Source organism: Megalops cyprinoides, chromosome 25 (genome assembly GCF_013368585.1).
Source record: "Megalops cyprinoides isolate fMegCyp1 chromosome 25, fMegCyp1.pri, whole genome shotgun sequence".
NCBI lineage: Eukaryota > Metazoa > Chordata > Actinopteri > Elopiformes > Megalopidae > Megalops > Megalops cyprinoides.
In genome coordinates, this window is record NC_050607.1 from 13,451,514 (window position 1) to 13,472,783 (window position 21,270).

Consider the following 21,270-nt stretch of genomic DNA (forward strand, 5'->3'; position numbering starts at 1 on the left):
GTTAACTGTATTCGATTAATAAAAGAAAATCCAAACACAAAGCTTCCAGATTCCTTATTAGTCGCCACACCGAAGGCAAGAAATCGAACCTTGTGTAGTCACTGAAACTTTATATGCAGCAAAGGCATTATACTATTTGGTGTTAGAAAATAAGCTGCACCTCTGCAGTTCATGGCCAGGACCTACGAAATGGTAATGTCTTTTTTGTTTGAAAAGGGATTATAAATAATCTCATAAATGATCTCTTCTACAAGGAAGGGGAGAGGTTCATAAAATGACAGAGACGTTCAACCTTGATAAGTTGTATTTCTGCTCTCTGATTTTTCCCGTTTACGCTAATTAGGCACGTTGACTTTATATAAACGAAGGTCTGAAGAGGATGCAAATCTGTATGAAGAGGACTAATGCGAAGAATCAGAACAATGAAAAATGTACATATGCATATTTGCCCATACAGAGGAGAGTAGTGCATTTGTGCTGCAGGGGGCGGGGCAGTGTTGCAAAGTTCCCTTGCCTGTGGCTGCTAAAAACAGCTCGTGAGGGAATGTGTCCTTCTGCCTGCGCAGGATAATCTCCTTACCCCTTTCAATTGTCCGGGTCCTAAACACACGCACACACACACACTCACATTACATGTACAGTGAAAGTCTGCAGTCAAATAAGCGAAATACCCTGAAGACAACACATTTTTTTTGTTTGCTCGTCCCTCTTATGGTCGGCAACAAATGTTGCGACTCACAATTCATTTAACTACCTGGTTTTCATAATGCATTGTTATTTTTCCCTTTGTCCTTCAATTGCATTCTTGGCAAGTTTTGTTTATTATTATCATACCTTAAATCGAATTCTGCTCCAGTTTATCTCTCACGTGACACCAGCACGTCCCTTCGCCGATGCCCCGCCCCATATGCATTATTTGCTTTTTGATTGGATAGGGGGCGCAGTGACGTTCCTGTGACGCCAGGGAAGGACAAACGCTGCAGCTCCATGACCTCCGGCCTCTGTTAGCCGCCGGTGGATGCGAGGCAGGGGCGCCATTTTATGACTGAGTGAGAAAGTGAGTGGGGTAGATGGCTATAACTCTTTGTTTAAACCTATATTTGACTGTATATCCAACAGTTTGCTCTATTTCTGGGATATTACGGAAGTGTTCGTTGTTTCATCTTTTAAATGTGTTCATTTTTAACAGAATCGGCTCAGGTTAATTTCAGCAATACATGACGTTTGCTTGCTAACACGCTACCTAGGAAGCTAAGTTAGATAGCTAGTGGGTTAGCTAGCTTGCTAGCTAGGTGACTCAGTGCCGATTGCCATATATGCATATGTGGCGCATTAGCTGCTTTGATTTAGATTCGTGTCTGATTCATTTAATTTCCTAACAGCCTCTCCCAGAAGAAAATGTACCCGACCACGCTGACGCAGTTGGCCCGGGCTAACCCATTCAGTGCCCCGATATTCAAGTTGCAGCAGGTGGAGGAACCGAGACAGAGTTCCGTAGCCCATGGACACACGAATCGCCGGCTGGCCGCTGCCGCGGTGGAGGGTAAGAGTTTTTCAGTCGATCGTATGCAAGGAAACGGGCTCTCCGATAGACTGTTACGATGAAGTTAGCTGTGATGTTAACGTTAGTAGTACAAGGTCTTAGATACTTCATAGGGAAATTGGGAGTATGATGTGTTCCTTTTCGTCTATTACACACATATTATAGTCAAATGTCTGCTCCGGACGCTGGCTGTGATGAGATCTTGGGTAGCTTGTGATGCCTAACGTCCAGCTCATTGATCTGATAATTAGGCACTGGGTATGCAGCAATATATTTAATTTATTTCATTGCGTGAGCGGAATCAAATTATAGGATGCAGAATATGAGGACGTGTTCTTCGTCTTAGTAGAGACTTCAGAGTCAGTGTTAGTGGGGAATAAAGTTGGAGTGAGGCCTTCCTCAGTGAAGGGTCCCGACTTCCCTGTAAGCGAAGGCCTGGTGCTAGTTAGCGCGCTAGCAGTGTGGAGGGCACCGAAGGACAAGCTGCGAAAAATCAAACATCAAACTTCATGCGCTAGGAAATCGGCTAGCGACGAATTATTAAAGTGACTCTTGCACGTTGACGACGATGACTAAACACTACGGGGACGACCTTTAAAATTGAAGGACAAAGAGCGAATGCAGAGCTTGACCCTTACGTGCCTTTGACATACCAGCAAGAAACAATTTAATAGGTTCTCATCTTGGTAACTCGGGCACAGGGCATATCCAATTTTAGGAGAGATTTATGAGGATGCAACCAAATACGTAGCTAATTCGCACAACCTGAAAACATTATACTCTAGTTTTGTTTTTTATACATGATTTATGCTGTGAAGGTAGATGAAGTGTCTGCTTGTTCAATATTTATGTATTATAATTAGATGTGTTGAATTAAATAGTTTAATACTCTTATTAGTTCGGGTGTTGTATGTGTAAAGACCGACGCTTCACCGTGTTGCAAACCAAAATAAAAGGACTCTGGAGGTCTGCTGGTTGTAGTTACGTAAGAGTCTAGCAGGGAACGTGCTGTGCTTTCACTGCCGCATATCCCTTCCAACAGTCCGAGCATCCCCGTCTCCCGAACAGGCGCTGTTTCTACTGGGATAATGCGAAAATAATCGCACAGCAATCTGTGGGAACAGTCTAATAATTCTGCCGAATTCGCTGCGGGTCACTGCGTTAGACGATTACGTCATGATGCACGTGGCGATCTGTCCCTGTTGTAATGCATGTGTGCGTGCCGGAGATGGGGGATTGCATTACCTGCGTGTGTGTATAGCGGCTCCTCGCCTGTGTCTCCTCAGAGGGAGATAGCTGCGAATTCGGTTCCACGAAGTATTTCATCCTGTGCGGTTTTGGTGGGATTCTGAGCTGCGGCACCACGCATACAGCCGTCGTGCCCCTGGATCTGGTGAAATGCAGAATGCAGGTCTGAGACTCTGCATGGCGTGAGGTCCTACCCGCATCCTGATACCAAGTAACGGTGCTCGTGAGGAATGGCGTGAAGTGCACTAATCTACATATGTAACACTAAACATGTCCATGGTGTGTTGAATTGACTCGGTCGGCATGGTGTTGAAGCCACAGGCAGGTTTTCAGGACAGATGTAGGAGACAGACACCTCCTGAACAATCCTTCCCCTCTTCTTGAGCTCAGAAAAGGTGCAGTCCTCAGATTCCCAAGATGACAGCGTGACCTTTCACACCATGACCCTTTAACCAGCTTATGCTTGTAGGCTAATGTCAGCTGTCTCCCTCCATGGAAAATTCCTGTGAACCTGGCCTGCTGGTCCAAGTGGCCCTGAAGTTTAAATGTACTCATTTCTCAGTGGATGTTTTAAAATGCAACACTCGAGAATGGAAGCCATGAATAAAATGAGGAGATTTGGACCTGATGCATAGGCAACGGTCCATGTCTCCGTGTCCCCACAGTTTGACAGTGAAGTACACTGTGGCACAGACTTGATCTATAGCATGCAGAGAGGACTTATGGGTAGCCTTGAGGTGACATTGAACAAGTATTTCCTCCTGCTCTTGTACTGAACAAGGTCAATGTTCAATGCTTTGCAGCAGGACTTGTGAAGAAATGTGCCGTGTAGAGTCACTGCTCAGTCATAGCGTTATATATAGCTAATTTTAATCAGTGTCACTTCTCTGTTTGACAGTGTCTGTGTCCAGGACATTTTGTGTATGCTGCCTAATATGTAATATTGGATGCTTTATTTGTTGGGCGAATGCTTAACTTGTTAAGGTGAGTGTGCTGCCTAGCTGCTGAGTGAGGGAGAGTGAACCACGTGTATATACTGGCTTACAGAAGTGCCCAGGGTGTAGAGCTGCTATCAGCGAGTCCCATGAAGTCTGTAAGACTTGGAATGCATGCGTCTTTTAACGATAAACGAGCTGCACATGATAAGGAGAGCTGCCTTTTAAATAGGTAAAGAGTGATAGATCCCATTGGTGGAGCCCTGTCAGAATCCCCTCAGCAGAGAAAAGAGAAGGAATAGCAGAATCCAGACATAAGAGGAATATGGCATTTCAGTTCATTACCATAACGTCAGCTTAAAAGGCATGTCAGTGCCACACAGTCATAGTCAGCATTTGGGCACAGTTGAAAATATTTTATCACATCTTTGGGAGATCCTAAAATACTAAAAAAGGTACACATTTTGGCACCACAATTTCTTATCACTTATCTTTCTGTAAGCACCCCCTTTCTAAAGAGCATTTGTGCTATATGGATTTAATGGAGTGGTTAGCTGTTTGTCAAAGATCATTGATAGTCAGTTTTGTAGTGTATTGTGGTAGATAATTTGGCTGGAAAACATTTACATGTATTAGAACCGTAGAGAGTTATCCAGTGCAGCATGCAGCACGATCAATTCTCCTGACATCACAATGCAGTGAATGAAGTATGTATAGAATATACTTAAGTGCAGAGGACAGAACTGAGAAATTGTAGTGTTTCTCAGTAAAAACAGAGTATTGATGAGCTGGGTCCTCTGAGTAAGCGGGCAGTTGCATGGTGTAGCACTAACTGCATGGGGTGCTGTGTGTGTGTGCGTTTCTCACTGCAGATGTGAGCTGTGAGTTCGGCTCGGGGAAATACTACGCTCTGTGTGGTTTTGGGGGCATCCTGAGCTGCGGCATCACGCACACAGCGGTCGTGCCCCTTGACCTGGTCAAGTGCCGTCTCCAGGTCTGTATCTGACCACTTGCTCTGTAACCAGACTAGTTCACACTGCACTTAGCCGCCACAGGAGTCCAGAGGCAAATCTCCCAACTGAGTCTGGATACAGCCGGCGTCTTCTAACCCACTCTGGATACAGCTGGCATGTTCTGACCCAGTCTGACTTAAAGCATGTTTCTCGAGGGAGACAGGGTCATTGTTCTACCAGAACCACATCACTTTGCCAGCCACTAATATTGGTCTCTGCGTTGTCCAGGTGGACCCAAGCAAGTACAAGACCATTTTCAATGGCTTCACGGTGACCGTGAGGGAGGATGGTGTGCGGGGGCTCGCTAAGGGCTGGGCTCCCACCTTCATCGGCTACTCCATGCAAGGTCTCTGCAAGTTCGGCTTCTACGAGGTCTTCAAGATCCTGTACAGCGACCTGCTGGGCGAGGTGAGTGCGGGGGAGCGGGGCCGCGCGGCAGGGCGAGGCGTCTCTCATTTCTGCCTTCCCAGCAGCCCTTTTTCTCTCCACTCACTCCCCCTTGGTGTCCCGTCTCCGCCCTCAGGAGAACACCTACCTCTGGAGGACGTCGCTGTATCTTGCTGCGTCGGCCAGCGCCGAGTTCTTCGCCGACATAGCCCTGGCCCCCATGGAGGCGTGCAAAGTGCGCATCCAGACCCAGCCGGGCTACGCCAACACCCTGAGGGAGTGCGCCCCCAAGATGTACGCCGAGGAGGGCCTGTGGGCGTGAGTATCCCCTTTCTCGCCAACGGGGGGGTGTGCTCCTCACATTTCACACCAAGGGGTTGAACTCTGGTAGAAGCCCTGCTAAGACTAACCTCGGGAGATAAGGGGTAGGAGGTGAGGGAGCTGGTTGTACAGTGGGAGCCGTGTGAGCAGGTAGTGAGCCAGAGAACCCTGTCTCTCCAGCACCTCCCGTGGTGAAACGCCAGGCTGCTCACCCTCTTCCGGGCAACAGGATGAAGGCGCGTGAGTGACCGGCCTGAGCCTTGTGTCTCCGCAGGTTCTACAAGGGCGTGGTCCCCCTGTGGATGAGGCAGATCCCCTACACCATGATGAAGTTCGCCTGCTTCGAGCGCACGGTGGAGGCGCTCTACAAGTATGTGGTGCCCAAGCCCCGCAGCGAGTGCTCCAAGTCGGAGCAGCTGGTCGTCACCTTCGTCGCCGGCTACATCGGTGAGTCTGGGGCAGTGAGCGGCCTGCCCTGAATTCCGGTGATGGGGATGGGGGCGGTGGGAGCTGGGAACCGTCTTGACGCTCGCCCGTCTCTCCACAGCCGGAGTGTTCTGTGCCATCGTGTCTCACCCTGCTGACTCTGTGGTGTCTGTGCTGAACAAGGAGAAGGGAAGCACTGCCATGCAGGTCCTGAAGAGACTGGGACCCAAAGGTGAGTGCCGCACCGCCCGACACCAACACATTTTATAGCACATACTGCCTTTTCATATCAGAAATAATGTCTAGCTCCTGTCCTATTGTGATCTTACTGAGAAACCTAGCAGTTATGCTCAGAGGTTGTAAGTATGATCTAGGAGGTGCTCTTGTGGTCAAAGTGGCTTTGCTTTGCATTGGTTCCAGGGGGAAGGTCACAGTGCAGGCCTGTCATGTCCTGACCTTTAGCTCTGTGGTCCTCCCCCTTCAGCTCCCCAAATGTGTGTTTCACACAAATGAGACCCTGTTCTCTGTGGATGAGGCACATGCGGACCCAGAAGCCATACCTGGGTGTGGAAGAGGCTGGCAGTTCCAGTTTTCATCTCCTTAAATAATCCTCCTCTCTCTCCCCCCCTCTCCCTTTCTTTCTCTCTCTCCCCCTCTCTCTCAGGTGTGTGGAAGGGGCTGTTCGCCCGTATCATCATGATCGGTACTCTGACGGCCCTGCAGTGGTTCATCTACGACTCCGTCAAGGTGTACTTCCGCCTGCCCCGGCCCCCTCCCCCCGAGATGCCCGAGTCCCTGAAGAAGAAGCTGGGTCTGACCGAGTGAGGCGGCGGCCCCCGCGACACGTTCACACACACCTGCACCCTGGATCTGCGGTTCACGGCTCCATTTTCTGTATTTAACTACCTACTGCAGTCCACGGCTCTGTGCTGCTGTTCATGTATGTTGAGGGAAGAGCAGGGGGGAGGGGTCCCCCTGCTGGGGGACAGAGGGAGAACACCCCAGTGACTGTTAAGGTTTCATCAACTCCTGTCTTTAGTTAATGTGGAAATTATGATAATTAAAAAAAACCTGGAAAACAGCTGCTGGTGTGTGGTTTTGTAAGGACTGCTCACACTTCCTTTCATTCACACTGTTCCATTTACTTTGTATGTGTGTATTCCTTATCTCCTTTTATGCAAATTTGACAGTCCTCAGCTATTTTATAAAAACACAAAATGTGTAATTTACTTGCAGTGATTTTTTTCTGCAAGGAAATAAAAAAAAATGCTGGACATGTACACAGCTCATGAACACATGAGATTTAGAAATGACACCCTTGATCTGTCCAAATGGATCTCAGGAATATTTCACTTCTGCAGAGACCACAGGAGGTAGGAGAGAGATTATAAAATGCCAGTTTTGCTGATACAAAAACATTGGCTCTTACAAAACAGAGTCACCGCCTGCTTTGATATTCAAACTTCTGAATAGCCTAGGTGTGCAGGAGGCAAGAGCAGGCGTTGCTATACCAAGATAGAAGAGAAAGGAGTGGCAGTCATAAAAGGTGACATCTCTATAGGGCAGTTGTGGGAAAATCTCATGTCCGCCGCCTCTGTTCTCTTTGATGTAGAGAGGGGGGTCTCTCATGGTTCCCATGATGGTGCTGTATTACAAATGTGGCAGTAATAGCTTAGTACCTATTCAATAAATGAAAGAGAAGGAGGTTAGTGAAATTGGGACAAGCTCCCTGACTGGGAATTGAACGTCAGCTGCTTCTAATCTGTCATCCATCATTCTTAAACCCACACATCGCATATTCAGAGCAAAAGAAGAACCTCTGCATACCTAGTATGGATTGAACCCTGGTCTCTATGTCAAGAATCCAGCACCTTCATACCTGTACCATGGTGTAGAACTGCTTCCCTAGGTCATCCATCACAGATAAAGCCTGATGCTCATATGCCAACCAGGAAAAATGATTTGCTGCTGTATTGTTAGGGGTGATTTGGATTTGATCATGGCAGCTGCAGTTGGAAAGCTGCCTCTTCTGACATTGAATAACCCTTTAAACCTTATGTTGCGTGACCGTGTGCACAAGGTGTCAGAATGAGGAAGAATAATTGAACACAGTGATACTGCACGGAGTCTACTGAACCTTGTGCTACTAAAGTTCCTTTCAGCTCGGTAAATGAGTAGGCCTGTCTGCCAATCTGCCCATCATGGATAACCTCATCTACCTTCATTTGCACAGTGTGACTGCAAGGGACAGTGTGAGAGCAGGAAAATTTTAGATGTAAGGATTTTTTATCTTGCACCAGGGCACATAGAGACAAATCCAGTTAACAGTTTCAGCCAAAAATTTTCAGTTTCCAATTAGTGTCATGGCAGGTGCTGTGGTAGGAAGAGCCAAACTGGGGAGCACGCAGCGTTACTCTCTGGTGGCGCTGAGGTTGAGATTCAAAACTGACAAGGGCCATGTTTGCCATTTTAAAGGCCAAAGGAGGTCTCCAGAAGGGCAGCAGAGGGCAGTAGGGAGCAGAGCATGGAACAACAGCTTTAGGGCAATAAAGTACTGAGACGGCAGTAGAGAGCTGGGGAAAGAGCAGGTGGTGGAGGGCAGTAGAGAGCTGGGGAAAGAGCAGGTGGTAGAGGGCAGTAGAGAGCTGAGGACACAGCAGGTGGTAGAGGGCAGTAGAGAGCTGAGGACACAGCAGGAGGTAGAGGGCAGTAGAGAGCTGTGGACACAGCAGGAGGTAGAGGGCAGCAGACAGCTGGGGAAACAGAGGTACACAGTGGTAGAGAGCTGAGGGTGCGGCAAGACCAGCTAAGAGGGGGCTGATGGATGGGAGGGCAGATCCACAGGACAGGGAAGGGTCTGACCCAGTCCGTCTGGTGAGGTAGGTAGAGTGAGAGCAGGGTGGCATGGGGGAAGATGAGGGTGAGGAAGGAGGAGATGGATGGGGGTGAGGATGCGGATGAGATGTGAGCGTTTGAGTTCTGATAGCCTTCTTCCGTATCATTTACCATGTATAAAACAAAAGAAAATGTCTCTGCCCCACCTGAGAGATGTGACGTGCAGCTTTCTACTAACCTTCTTACATGTCATCATCTAGCATGTTTAAAACAAAAGAAAATTGAGCCCAGGACCTCTTAGATACTAATCCAACACTCTTTCTCTGCCCCACCTGAGAGATGTGAGCACTGGAGTCCTGATAGCCTTCTTCCATGTATAAAGCAAATGAAAATGATAGGATCAGTGGAAACAAGGACAGATGAGCAGCAAGTCAGCACTCCAGTGGCTGACAGGTGGCGCTGAGGGCTAAGCTGCATGTGTTCAGTACACAAGGTTTGTGGTTCAAGCCCCTGTTGTTTGTTGTTTTCCGTTTGTGCTTGCCAAGTCGCTTGTCAAATGCGCAAAAAAAAGGTGAAAAGCACCGAGGCGCTTCTTTTCTGTCGGTCAGACATCAAAGACAGTTGGTTTTGAACCTGGGCCCTCTCACTTCATAGTCCAGAGTTATACCTCTGCGCCGCCAGAGAGTAACACTGCCTGCTCCCCAGGCCGATTCTTTCTACCGCAGCACCTACCATGACCGACAGAAAAGAAGCGCATAGCCTGGTGTCGGGATTAAACTGGGAATCTCCAGGTTACAAGGGAGTTGATTTACCACCACACTACCCAAACATGAATGGGTTGTGAGTGAGATTCTTTGCTTAATTGCTTAGGGTTTTCCATGGTTAGAAAATGCATTTGCAGCGATCATCATACAAATTGTTTCATAAATTAATTGTTTCATTTAATAAAAAAAAAAAAAAAAATTAAAAATTTGCCGTGAAACTGTTACCTGGATCACTATGACGGTTTGATGTGCTGTGATAAGTTACCCACAGTCCTCTCTGGGCCTGTGCATAATAATAAGTTCACCACCTTGTACTCTCCAGGTACTCTCCATGCACTTGGACACTGGATGCTGTTTAATAATCAGAGACAGAGTGCAGGGGGTGCAGGGGGTGCGGGGGGGGGGGTGTTAAACAATATCAATGTCCTCAGCAACAAAGATGGATATTATTCACTAGGTCACTGAATGATGTTTAATACAACCCCCCCCCCCCTGCACTCCCTATCTGATTCTCAGATAGTGAATCAGAGACAGAGTGCAGGGGGTGCAGGGGGTGCAGGGGGTGCGGGGGGTGCAGGGGGTGCGGGGGGGGGGGGGGGGGGGGGGTATTAAACAATATCAATATCCTCAGCAACAAAGATGGATATTATTCACTAGGTCACTGATTGATGTTTAATACAAACCCCCCCCCCCCAACCCCCCACACTCCCACACCCCCACACTCTGTATGATTCTCAGATAATGAATCAGAGTGCAGGGGGTGGGGGAGGGGGGTGCAGGGGGTGCGCGGGGGGGGGGGAGGTGGATTAGGAGGTGTATTAAACAGCATCCAGTGACCAAGTGCATGGAGAGTACCTGGAGAGTACGAGGTGGTGAACTTATTATTATGCACAGGCCCAGAGAGGACTGTGGGTAATTTATCACAGCACATCAAACCGTCATAGTGATCCAGGTAACAGTTCCACGGCAAATTTTTTTTTTTTTTTTTTTTTTAAATGAAACAATTAACTTATGAAACAATTTGTATGATGATCGCTGCAAATGCATTTTCTAACCATGGAAAACCATAAGCAATTAAATAAAGTAGCAGAAGAATCTCACTCACAAACCATTCATGTTTGGGTAGTGTGGTGGTAAATCAACTCCCTTGTAACCTGGAGATTCCCGACACCAGGCACCATGTTGCTTTTGTCTTGGTTGTGGTAGATGCTGAGTTAGAAGGAGGAGAAAAGATAAAGGGCACCCATGCGTCTCTCAGGTGGTGCAGAGACAGAATGCCAGACTGCAAAACAACAGGTCCTGGGTTCAAGCCCCGTAAGAGCCTTCTCGTTACTTTTGATAGCCAAAGGAGGCTCCCAAACAGGCAGCAGAGGGCAGCAGAGGGCTCAGGTTGTAACAGGAGCTGGAGGCCAATAGAGAGCAGTAGAGTGCTGAGGTTGTAAGAGGGGGCAGAGGGCAGCAGAGAGCTGAGGACATAGCAGGAGCGAGAGAGCAGTAAAGCGCTGAGGCTGTAACAGGGGGCAGAGGGCAGCAGAGAGCTGAGGACATAGCAGGAGCGAGAGAGCAGTAAAGCGCTGAGGCTGTAACAGGGGGCAGAGGGCAGCAGAGAGCTGAGGCCAGCGCAGGACTTAGAGGGTGGGAGAGAGTTGAGGGTGTAGCAAGACCAAGAAGGGGCTGATGAATAGGATGACAGATCCATAGGATGAAGACAGGGAAGGGTCTGACCCGGCCCAGTGAGGTGTCCAGAACGGGAGGCAGAGCAGAAGCGGTGTGGCATGGAGCAGGGTGAGGGTGAGGAAGGAGGAGATGGGGAGGGGGGAAGAGGCGAGGGTGAGGATGAGGAAGGAGAGAAATGACGAAGATGCAAAAAGCCACGCCCACTTTTTCGCTAGTTAGTTCCTCGTATTCAACTGTCTTAATAAGTTCCTCGTGCGTCGCAACGCGACGCTGCTGCAGTGTGCAGCAAAATTTCAGCCGGCTCTTGCGCCCGGCTGCATAACCCCCAGTTTCCATCGTCCGAAACCTCGGGGGGGTATGAGTTCCCCCCCTTTCCTCTTGCCCCGGGCCGCTGGTCAGATTCGAACCCACAACCTCACTAGTGCGAGGAGCAGATCTTCCTCCGACGCCACAGACACCTTGGCACTTTTCTCCTTTTTTTTTTGCGCGCTTGACAAGCGACTTGGTGAGCGCACAGGGAAAACGGACAACAACGGGGGCTTGAACCGCAAACCTTCTGCACTGCCCCCTGCTGCCCTTCTGGAGACCACCTTTGGCCTTTAAAAGGTCAAAGACGGTCGGTTTTGAACCTGGGACCTCTCGCTTCATAGTCCAGAGTTGTACCTCTGCGCCGCCAGAGAGTAACACTGCCTGCTCCCCAGGCCGATTCTTTCTACCGCAGCACCTGCCATGACCGACAGAAAAGAAGCGCATAGCCTGGTGTCGGGATTAAACTGGGAATCTCCAGGTTACAAGGGAGTTGATTTACCACCACACCACCCAAACATGAATGGGTTGTGAGTGAGATTCTTCTGCTACTTTATTTAATTGCTTAGGGTTTTTCATGGTTAGAAAATGCATTTGCAGCGATCATCATACAAATTGTTTCATAAGTTAATTGTTTTATTTAATAAAAATTAAAAATTTGCCGTGAAACTGTTACCTGGATCACTATGACGGTTTGATGTGCTGTGATAAATTACCCACAATCCTCTCTGGGCCTGCGCATAATAATAAGTTCACCACCTCGTACTCTCCAGGTACTCTCTATGCACTTGGTCACTGGATGCTGTTTAATACACCTCCTCCCACCCCCAGAGGACCCAGGTTCAAAACCGACTGTCTTTGACCTTTTAAAGGCCAAAGGAGGTCTCCAGAAGGGCAGCAGGGGGCAGTGCCGGGCGTGAGAGCCGGCTGAAATTTTGCTGCACACCGCAGCAGTGTCGCGTTGCGACGCACGAGGAACTTAATTAAGACAGTTGAATACGAGGAACTAACTAGCGAAAAAGTGGGTGTGGCTTATTGCATCTTCGTCATTTCTCTCCTTCCTCATCCTCACCCTCGCCCCTTCCCCCTCCCCATCTCCTCCTTCCTCCCCCACTCTCACTCTGCCTACCTCACCAGAGGGACCAGGTCAGACCCTTCATCCTATGGATCGTCATCTTATCCATCAGCCCCTTCTTGGTCTTGCTACACCCTCAACTCTCTCCCACCCTCTCAGTCCTGCGCTGGCCTCAGCTCTCTGCTGCCCTCTGCCCCCTGTTACAGCCTCAGCGCTTTACTGCTCTCTCGCTCCTGCTATGTCCTCAGCTCTGTACTGGCCTCTAGCTCCTGTTCTTACAACCTGAGCGCTCTACTGCCCTCTGTCTGGCTGCTGGCTTTGGCAATCAAAAGGGAATTTGAGACTCATGCTGGATTTGAACCCAGGACCTGTTGCTCTATAGTCCAGCATTCTGTCTTCGCACCACTTGACATCATGCATTTGCTTTCTCTGTTCTCGTCCTTCTACCTCAGGATCTACCATGATCAACACAAAAGAATAACATGCACCTGAAGCAAGTATTGAACCAGAAACCTCCTGACTACAGGGCAATAAACTAAACACTGTGCCACTGACCATGGCTGGGTTGTGGCAAAATTTTTTCTATTAATTAAAGCTCATGCACCTCCCAGAAGATGAAAGCAAAGTAAACAGAAGGATGGAACTAGCAACCTTTGCAATGGCAAGGTTCAATTGAGGTGGTGTACCATACCAGTTTTGAGCTTTTCTGCTGCAGGTTTTTCCCTATAGAATGATATCATGTTTACAAATGCATCTGCCACAAACAATAAAGTGATTTGCCTTTTATATATAAATATTGGTTTCATCTTTTGTTGCAAAACTTTCTTTGTGTCCATCATTGTACTAATTGTCTATTATAAAGAATAAAATCCTGCTATTATCAGGGAAATGGAAAATTCACTCTGAAACTCATACCTGGGTCATCGTCATGAGTTGCTGTGATTTGGCAAATTACCCATAATCCTCTCTGGTAATCTTTTGCATTTGACTATTTATTGAAATTTGTAAAATTTTAAGGGAAGCCCATGCCAAAAATGAATTCAAGTAACTGTTAAAATTGAAAATGTTTCAGAATGGTTGTTTGAATGAACTGTCAAACTGCAGTTTCTCAGTCCACATAGAACTGTCACTGCGGCAGGAAGGGGCGCAGCATGGCTTGAAAAGGGCAAAGCTCACACATCATTACACCAACATTACACTACTAATACATGCAAAAACTTGGATATACTTGGATATGAGTCCATTTTATCACGCATCTAAACTTCAAGCTACCTATAATATTACATGGACGTGGACATGGACACAATGGACTTCATATAAGCGCTTAAAAACCTTAAAGAGGATTTTGTAAAACCCTGCCCTCTAGTGGTTACATACTGGTATTGACTTGCTGTAGAAAATAAAGAAAAAGCTGGACTTTGTAAAACGCTGCCCTCTGGTGGTTGTATACTGGCGTTGACTTTACCTTCAAATTATTCAAATGAATACTATTCTTATATCTTGGTCGCAAAGACAGTAAAATATAAAACTTAAATATTATTTTAAATATAATTCGATGTTCCTGACACAAATGTACACCATGTTACGTCTTCATTGTTATTTTCATTTTCTTCTTTTTTGTAAATAAATTTCATTAAATGTCACTAAATGCCTATATTGGCCACAAGAGGGCAATGATGTGTCAAGTAAAGTATTACCGCAGCCTGGGTTATTTTATAGATTCAGTACACACTTTTTTTTTTTTTTTTTAATTTTCAACAGTCCCTAAATAAAACTTTCCTATTGTGAAGCCTACTCTGCACAATGACAATGAGTGAGGTTGAGTCTAATCTAATATTGGAATCAATTATTGGTCAGTTTATACCATAATTTAGCAAATAGTAATGGAGCCAGATGTGAGAAATGTGGTTCCATTGACATGGAAAGAACTATGGTATACAATGGAAATTAATCTATATGACCACTGTCAAATCCCAAAGCTTCTTAAAAGTGTATAATGGTTCAAATTTGTTGGTTACCTAATCGACTCCATATGCTGACCCATCATTGGCTACAATTAAATTTACTGCAGAGAAGAACAACGCATGATTTGTTTTGTTGTTAAATTATAACTAGAATGTGAGAAATATTACTAGAGCACAGACAGATGTACGATGATACACCATAAAAATGACTATGGTATTGTCTCTGAATTCCAAGTGTTCAGACTTAGGCACTGAATGAAATGTTCATCAGATCCTGAGAAGATCCTTCCTGTCCGTACTGTACCGATACAGGGTGGTGTAGGTACAGATACAGGTACATATACAACCTTTAATTTGGTAGATGGCTTACCTGTCATCCTAGTGGAGTAGAGTCTCTGTAGTCTAAGCAAAGTTCAGTTGGTATAGTCGGCTTACAGTGGCTAACATTGTCATCGATATGCTTGTGTGCATTAATCAGTGCTTTGTGTGTACATCAATCCATACAACAACATGTCAGGTTAGACTTAACCCTGAGGGATTCACCATCAGAGCCTAACCTTCAATAGAGTTTACACAGTTTCAGTCAAGCCCTCGTTTCAAAACAAAGCAACATGTAAAAACTCTAAAAAGTATAAAAGATGCATTTCTTACAACCACGTTGCACACACACATACACATACGCGTGCACTTTGACCCCAGTTCACTGCATGACATTATATTGCACGTGCTGCAGGATAGCCCCGCACGTGTATGGCATTTTGAACGGCGAATGCTGCATTTCACACTTCACATTTTCCGAACCTTGCTTTGCACAGCTGAAAACGACGACAAACGTAAAATCAACGACAAGGCGAGCTGATGTCAGCGACGCGAAGGCCGCCACGAACACAAAGGTAACAGTGACATCACAGCGTTACATTCGACATTCCAAAACGACACGCGGAAAGAACTCGGCATGTTCGTTTCTTCTTTTTTTTTTTTTTTATTTGCCATGCTACAAAAAAAATAAGGTGTTGGCACTGATGGCATATGACAAAGAAATAGGTACCACAAAATACACACTATGCTTTTTTTCCTTTTTTTTTTAAAAAATACAAACATTTTGGTAAACTAAACATCCATACCTGAAAAAAATGCAAATATCAAAATAGATCTCATAAAATGTCCATACATTATCGTGGCTTTGTGGCATGGCCGTGACTGGGCTGCGTTTGCTGCATAGTACTTCATCATTTCATCATTTATTAAGAGTGGAACAATCAAGGAAGGAATGTGTACATCAGTGACAGACCAGCAAGGGTTCATCTTCAAAGACCATCATTTTCTCCAAAAGAAAAAAAAAAAAAAATTTGGCAAGGGGATATTTTCACTACTATTTTATTGGTTTGATAAACACATCTATTAAACTACTTTTATACAATTCCTATATTTAAGCATTTTTAAGGTAGGTAAAAAAAAAAAAAAACTATCATTTTTATAATGTGAGTTAGAACATATAATAAATTTTACAATATAATACAATGCAAAAGTAACCAATGAAAAGTTGGACTCGAGACTATGATCCTATGAAAGTGTACAGGTTCATATGTAGTAAACAGTTTCGTTTAATATACTTATATCATGGTTGCCTTAAGGACACTTAACTGTACGGCGGCAATCTCCATTGACCAGCAAGTAGATTCGAAAACATAGTAAAATCACTTTTGTGGTTATGGATGACACACAGTGTGCTGATTTCAAAAACCCAAAGCTTTTGATGCCAGCTTGCATGCAGTGGGCACAGAGAATCTGCCCGCTTGGCACAGGTACTCTTAAGTGCGACCAGGGCAAACTCGTAATGCAGGGCTTCATCGCCTGAACCGTGAACGTTTGGCCTTTGGCGACACTGTAGTGCGCGTGTAATCTTCAGATACTGAAATTCAACAGGGCGTGGCACATGGCTTTCAGCAAGTCTGGACCAATGGGAAGCCATGGCTTCGTACCGTGGGGAATGTATACGAAAGGCTTTCCGAACCTCGTTATTGGCATACCACAGCCAAAAACACACAGGCACCGGAAAATGAGCTTTGTTAAGAGAAGGTAGCAGATTACCGTAGGAATAAAATAGTGTTACATGGCAAGTACCTGGTCTACTTTAATTCCCTTTCAGGTAAGTACAAAGAACACAGTGTAACTTGTGGAAATAGATTTAAGTCTCTAAAAAGGTGTTTGTTTTATTATTTTTTTTTACATTTGGAAATGAAGCCCTTCTCTCTTCAAAAAGGTTTCATTCTCTTCGTAAAGTAAAAGTAAAAAAAAAAAAGGTGCAACTTTACACAGTGCTTTGCAGGCTCACATAGGCAGGTCAGTACTATTGTGTCGCGTTTTCCTGGAGGTACCGTCGTCGCGGGGCAGTGCTTTCTGCAGGCTGGACATGGCGGCCGTGCGCTCGATGTCGATGACAGCGTACAGCTCTGTCCTGCGGGTGGGGGTCTGGGGGAGGGGGGTGGTGGGGGTCTTGGGCGTGTGGGGCCCGCTGGAGTCCGAGCCCTTCTCCTTCTCCATCTCCACCTCGATGTAGTTGAGCTGCCGCTGCGGCTCCAGGCTGGGCCGGCGGAAGTCGAAGTTGAACACTGTGGGGGCGGCACAGTCCCTCCGCCCCCGGCCCGAGTCCAGTTTGTGGGCGCTGAGCGGCACCGTTACATTCTCCGTGTTGACGTAGTTGTGCGCAGGGTCCAGGGCGTGGTGGAGGAGGTGCTGCAGGTGGGGGTAGCCGTTGAGGGACGGCGTCTTTGGCGCGAAGGCGTCCTCCCGCTCCTCCTCGTCCTCGGAGCTGGGCTTGCGGGCCTCCCACACGGGCGGCAGGGCGGGGAGGTTCTCGTAGTTCAGCAGGGCAGTCCTCCGCTGGGCCGAGTTGTTGGCGTTCTGGGCGTCGGGGGTGGGGACGGGCGGGCGGGCGCGGCGGGGGGCGGAGGCGGCCGGCGCCGTGCCGTTGAGGTGCTCGTAGGCCGGCTTGCCCCCCACAGGGGCGTCCTTGCGCTCGTCGCTGTCGTAGCCCGTGTCCCAGTCGGCCGCGGTACCCGGGGCGCCATTGCCGTTGACGCTGCCGGCGGCCGGAGGGCTGGTGGCCGGCTCGGCGGCCCCTCCCCCCTGCTCCGCCGGCCCCGCCTCCCGCTGCCTCTCCTTGGCCATCAGCTGCCTCTGCACGGGGGTGGGGCCCAGGACGAACTTGACGCCGGTGGGCTCCAGCAGCACCTGCGGCTCCGGCTCGTCGGGCGGGGCCGGTCTCTCGGGGTCAGACAGGCGCAGCTCCAGGGGGGCGTGGACACTGCTCCGACTGCGCCGCTCCTCCTGAACCCCCGTCGTGTTCACGTAGGTGTGTACCTGTGACACAGAAACACCCATAATCAGCCCTTAGGAACTCATACTCACTGTGCGCTCCACGCACACACACACACACACACACACACACACGCACGCGCACAACAGATGGCAAAATCTCAAAATGCTTACTGGCCATGTCCACTTTCAAACATTTACATCCATTTGCCACTAGATGGCTCTCTGACTCAAACATTGCATTTGAAAGTGAGAAGGTGAAAGAGAGTGAGACCGACAGAATGACAGAGGTTAAAAATATATGAAAAAAGAGAAAGAAACACTTCTACAACAAGTACAACCACAACTAGAGACAGCCACATGAATTAGATTTAATCAGGTTCCTAAATGTTGTTAAGCCCATGGAGTAAAGGCACAGCCTTTAAACACATTTTTCCCTGACCCAGACGTTCTGGTTCAGTAACACTGTATGCTGAGGCTCTCACCAGCTCATCGGTGACCAGGAGGGGGTGCGTGGATTCCTCCCCCACCGAGGGCAGCCGGGCGCTCCCTACGGACGGGTGCCGGCTGGAGGGGCGCGACGAGGCGTCGCCAAACGACGGGTACCGTGGGATGCCATTGGGTAGAACAGGGGCGGTGTAGCCTGGAGCTGCAGACAGAGAGCACGGTGTACAAGCCCTTCTCAGGCACGGCACCAAACACAAACCAGCCTGTGCACACTGAACCGTATCTGCAGGGAGATGCAGGGCGCCTTGCTGCGATCTTCACAGGCCTGAGGAGGGCTTAGCCAAACAGTCCACCCCGCACTGTTATTTCAAACTCAGCTCCCCTTGGTCTACATCGAGCAGAACTGAGGCAGGGTCCAGATAAACACAGCGTCTGATCACACTGGGATTTGCTGCTGTTGGCACCCTTCCCTCCCTCCCCGTCTGTGAGGACTCCGTAAAGAAACCCCTCCCCCTCTCTGATCATTAAGTATGTAGGCCCCTCCCCCAAAGAACACTCTGTAACTAGACCCCCCCCTCCATGAGCATTCACTATGTAGTCCCCTCCCCCCTTACTGGTGTAGGTGTATATATGCGTGTGCGGGCTCTTACTGGTGTAGGTGTATATATGCGTGTGCGGGCTCTTACTGGTGTAGGTGTATATATGCGTGTGCGGGCTCTTACTGGTGTAGGTGTATATATGTATGCAGTCTCTCACTGGTGTAGGTGTATATATGCGTGTGCAGGCTCTCATTGGTGTAGGTGTATATATGCGTGTGCAGGCTCTCACTGGTGTAGGTGTATATATGCGTGTGCAGGCTCTCATTGGTGTAGGTGTATATATGCGTGTGCGGGCTCTCATTGGTGTAGGTGTATATATGCGTGTGCAGGCTCTCACTGGTGTAGGTGTATATATGCGTGTGCAGGCTCTCATTGGTGTAGGTGTATATATGCGTGTGCGGGCTCTCACTGGTGTAGGTGTATATATGTATGCAGTCTCTCACTGGTGTAGGTGTATATATGCGTGTGCGGGCTCTCATTGGTGTAGGTGTATATATGTATGCAGTCTCTCACTGGTGTAGGTGTATATATGTGTGTGCGGGCTCTCACTGGTGTAGGTGTATATATGCGTGTGCGGGCTCTTACTGGTGGGCGTTCGGGGTGTGCGGGGCAGCTCGTTCTCCGCCGCCCCCTGGGCGGGCTCCAGCACGGGCTCCTCCACCACGCTGATGCTGTTGTTGTGCATGATGTCCTGCAGCATGTTGAAGATCTCTTCCGCTCGCGCGCACTTGAAGGCGAAGATTCCTGTACGTGCGCGCGCGCGCACACACACACACACACACACACGGTCAGCTGCACACTCCACCCCTTTATACAGAGACACCTACAACAAACACACAGAGCACATGGGGCCTCACACCTCAGTCACCTGACTGTTACAGCTGGGAGAGGAAAACCACCACAACACGGAGAACGACACAGCAAAACACCACAGGACCGCACTGCAGACACACACACACACTCACACACTCACACTCACACAAATACACACAAACAGACGCACGCATGCACACACGCAAACACACAAACACTCACAGACACACACAAACACACACACACGCACGCACGCACACGCATACGCACACACACACAGGTGTGGACTGCACACATCAATACGGCCAAGGCAGAAGTATTGTGTGGCAGTGCAGCAGGCCTGACTTACCCACACACGAACACACACAGACACAGCGCGGCCCCCGGCTCTCGTGAGCTCATCCTTGGCCAGCATGGGGTCAAAGTCGACATTCTCACGTTAACAACGGCACGGGCCATGACCTCTGACCGCAAACGGGGGTGCTGGCCCAACTGTGACCCCTCCACAGGGAGTCTTCCGTGGAGGGGAACCCACGGTCCCCTCTAAACACTGCACCCATTGCGTTTGTACTGTACTGTACTGAACCACTACAGTCCAGCTGTGATTTCATTCATCTCCTGACCTCCTTTCATAAACCCATCTGCCAAAATGCAGAACCATGAAAATAATTTTTCATCTCTGAAACAGGAGGTGAGAATTAGCTTCCTGCTTTGAATGCTTTTCGGATGGCCTCAAAAGAGTATTCATGTATTTGAAACGCTACTTTAAAAGGCTGAGAGACTTTAACATCGGGGCCGTTCTAACGCAGGTGGAGTCTGCAGCAGGTGTTGTGAAGTTCTACAGGGGCGGAAGATCATGTTTACGTGGCCTAACCTGAAGGATGCGTTTTGGGGGATCTGACCCGGCAGAGGCGGAGCAGCGGGCCAATGGGAAGCGCAGAGAGCGGACAGGCGCTTACCTTGCCCGGTCTGGCAGCGCCGGCCGCTCTCGAAGGAGAAGAGGTTGGAGTCGTAGCCGTAGCGGCGCAGGCAGAGGTAGGGCCACTTGACGGCGTCGCGCTTGCGGGTGTGCAGGATCAGCTCCTCCTCCGTCAGCTCCATCACGCCCGAGCCCAGCTCGTTCCCATCGTCATCAACGTTAATCACCTGCCGGCACGAGGACCAATCAGCACCTCCCACATCACACACACCAATCAGCATCTCCTGTTTCTCAACCACACACCAATCAGCATCTCCTGCTTCTCACACACACCAATCAGCATCTCCTGTTTCTCTCACACACACCAATCAGCCTCCCTCACCCCACATGTGCCAATCAGAGCCCCCGCTTCACACACACAGCAATCAGTGTCACTCCAAACAAGCACCAAATACAACTTACTCCATACAAGCGCCAACCAATCAGAATCACTTGATCTTGGAAACAATTATATCAGAAATGCCTGAGCTAAATAGCCATATAAGCTTAGATATTGAATGTATTTTAATAATAAATGGAAAAGGCATAAAGAATTTAAATTATATTGAATATGTTCAAACGTATGCAAATACCTGTGAGACTGACCATTACTCTTTACTGTTCATCAAAAAAATTATTGC

General features: G+C 48.2%; 2 protein-coding genes across 4 annotated transcripts in view; one reads left to right on the forward strand and one right to left on the reverse strand.

The window, feature by feature from the left end:
• The first annotated feature begins 958 nt into the window (after positions 1-958).
• On the forward strand, positions 959-6,954 carry LOC118772067 (phosphate carrier protein, mitochondrial-like). Of its 2 annotated transcripts, none has more exons than XM_036520314.1 (8): positions 959-1,057; positions 1,383-1,543; positions 2,830-2,954; positions 4,968-5,147; positions 5,263-5,444; positions 5,722-5,894; positions 5,995-6,105; positions 6,538-6,954. In XM_036520314.1, the coding sequence occupies exons 2-8, from the start codon at positions 1,399-1,401 to the stop codon at positions 6,696-6,698; spliced, it is 1,077 nt and encodes a 358-aa protein (XP_036376207.1). In that variant the 5' UTR covers positions 959-1,057; positions 1,383-1,398; the 3' UTR covers positions 6,699-6,954. The 2 variants fall into 2 exon arrangements, with proteins under 2 accessions (XP_036376207.1, XP_036376208.1); XM_036520315.1 differs by lacking the exon at positions 2,830-2,954 and adding an exon at positions 4,599-4,720.
• A 9,094-nt stretch (positions 6,955-16,048) lies between these two features.
• Positions 16,049-21,270, reverse strand: part of LOC118771908 (fibroblast growth factor receptor substrate 2-like) — a 36,971-nt gene continuing 31,749 nt past the window's right edge. For both annotated transcript variants that reach the window (XM_036520061.1, XM_036520060.1), the window contains exons 4-7: positions 20,631-20,817; positions 19,444-19,602; positions 18,298-18,461; positions 16,049-17,857 (exon numbers count right to left, since the gene is read on the reverse strand). In XM_036520061.1, coding sequence (XP_036375954.1) covers positions 16,826-17,857; positions 18,298-18,461; positions 19,444-19,602; positions 20,631-20,817 — 1,542 coding nt within the window. In that variant the 3' untranslated portion in view covers positions 16,049-16,825. The remainder of the gene's footprint in view (positions 17,858-18,297; positions 18,462-19,443; positions 19,603-20,630; positions 20,818-21,270) is intronic.

Excerpts from the sequence above, each read along its gene's own strand:
- LOC118772067 (XM_036520314.1), top strand. The coding sequence starts at position 1,399 with ATGTACCCGACCACGCTGACGCAGTTGGCCCGGGCTAACCCATTCAGT. Across the intron at positions 1,544-2,829 it reads GGCCGCTGCCGCGGTGGAGG|AGGGAGATAGCTGCGAATTC; the intron begins GTAAGAGTTTTT and ends GTGTCTCCTCAG. Across the intron at positions 6,106-6,537 it reads GAAGAGACTGGGACCCAAAG|GTGTGTGGAAGGGGCTGTTC; the intron begins GTGAGTGCCGCA and ends CCTCTCTCTCAG.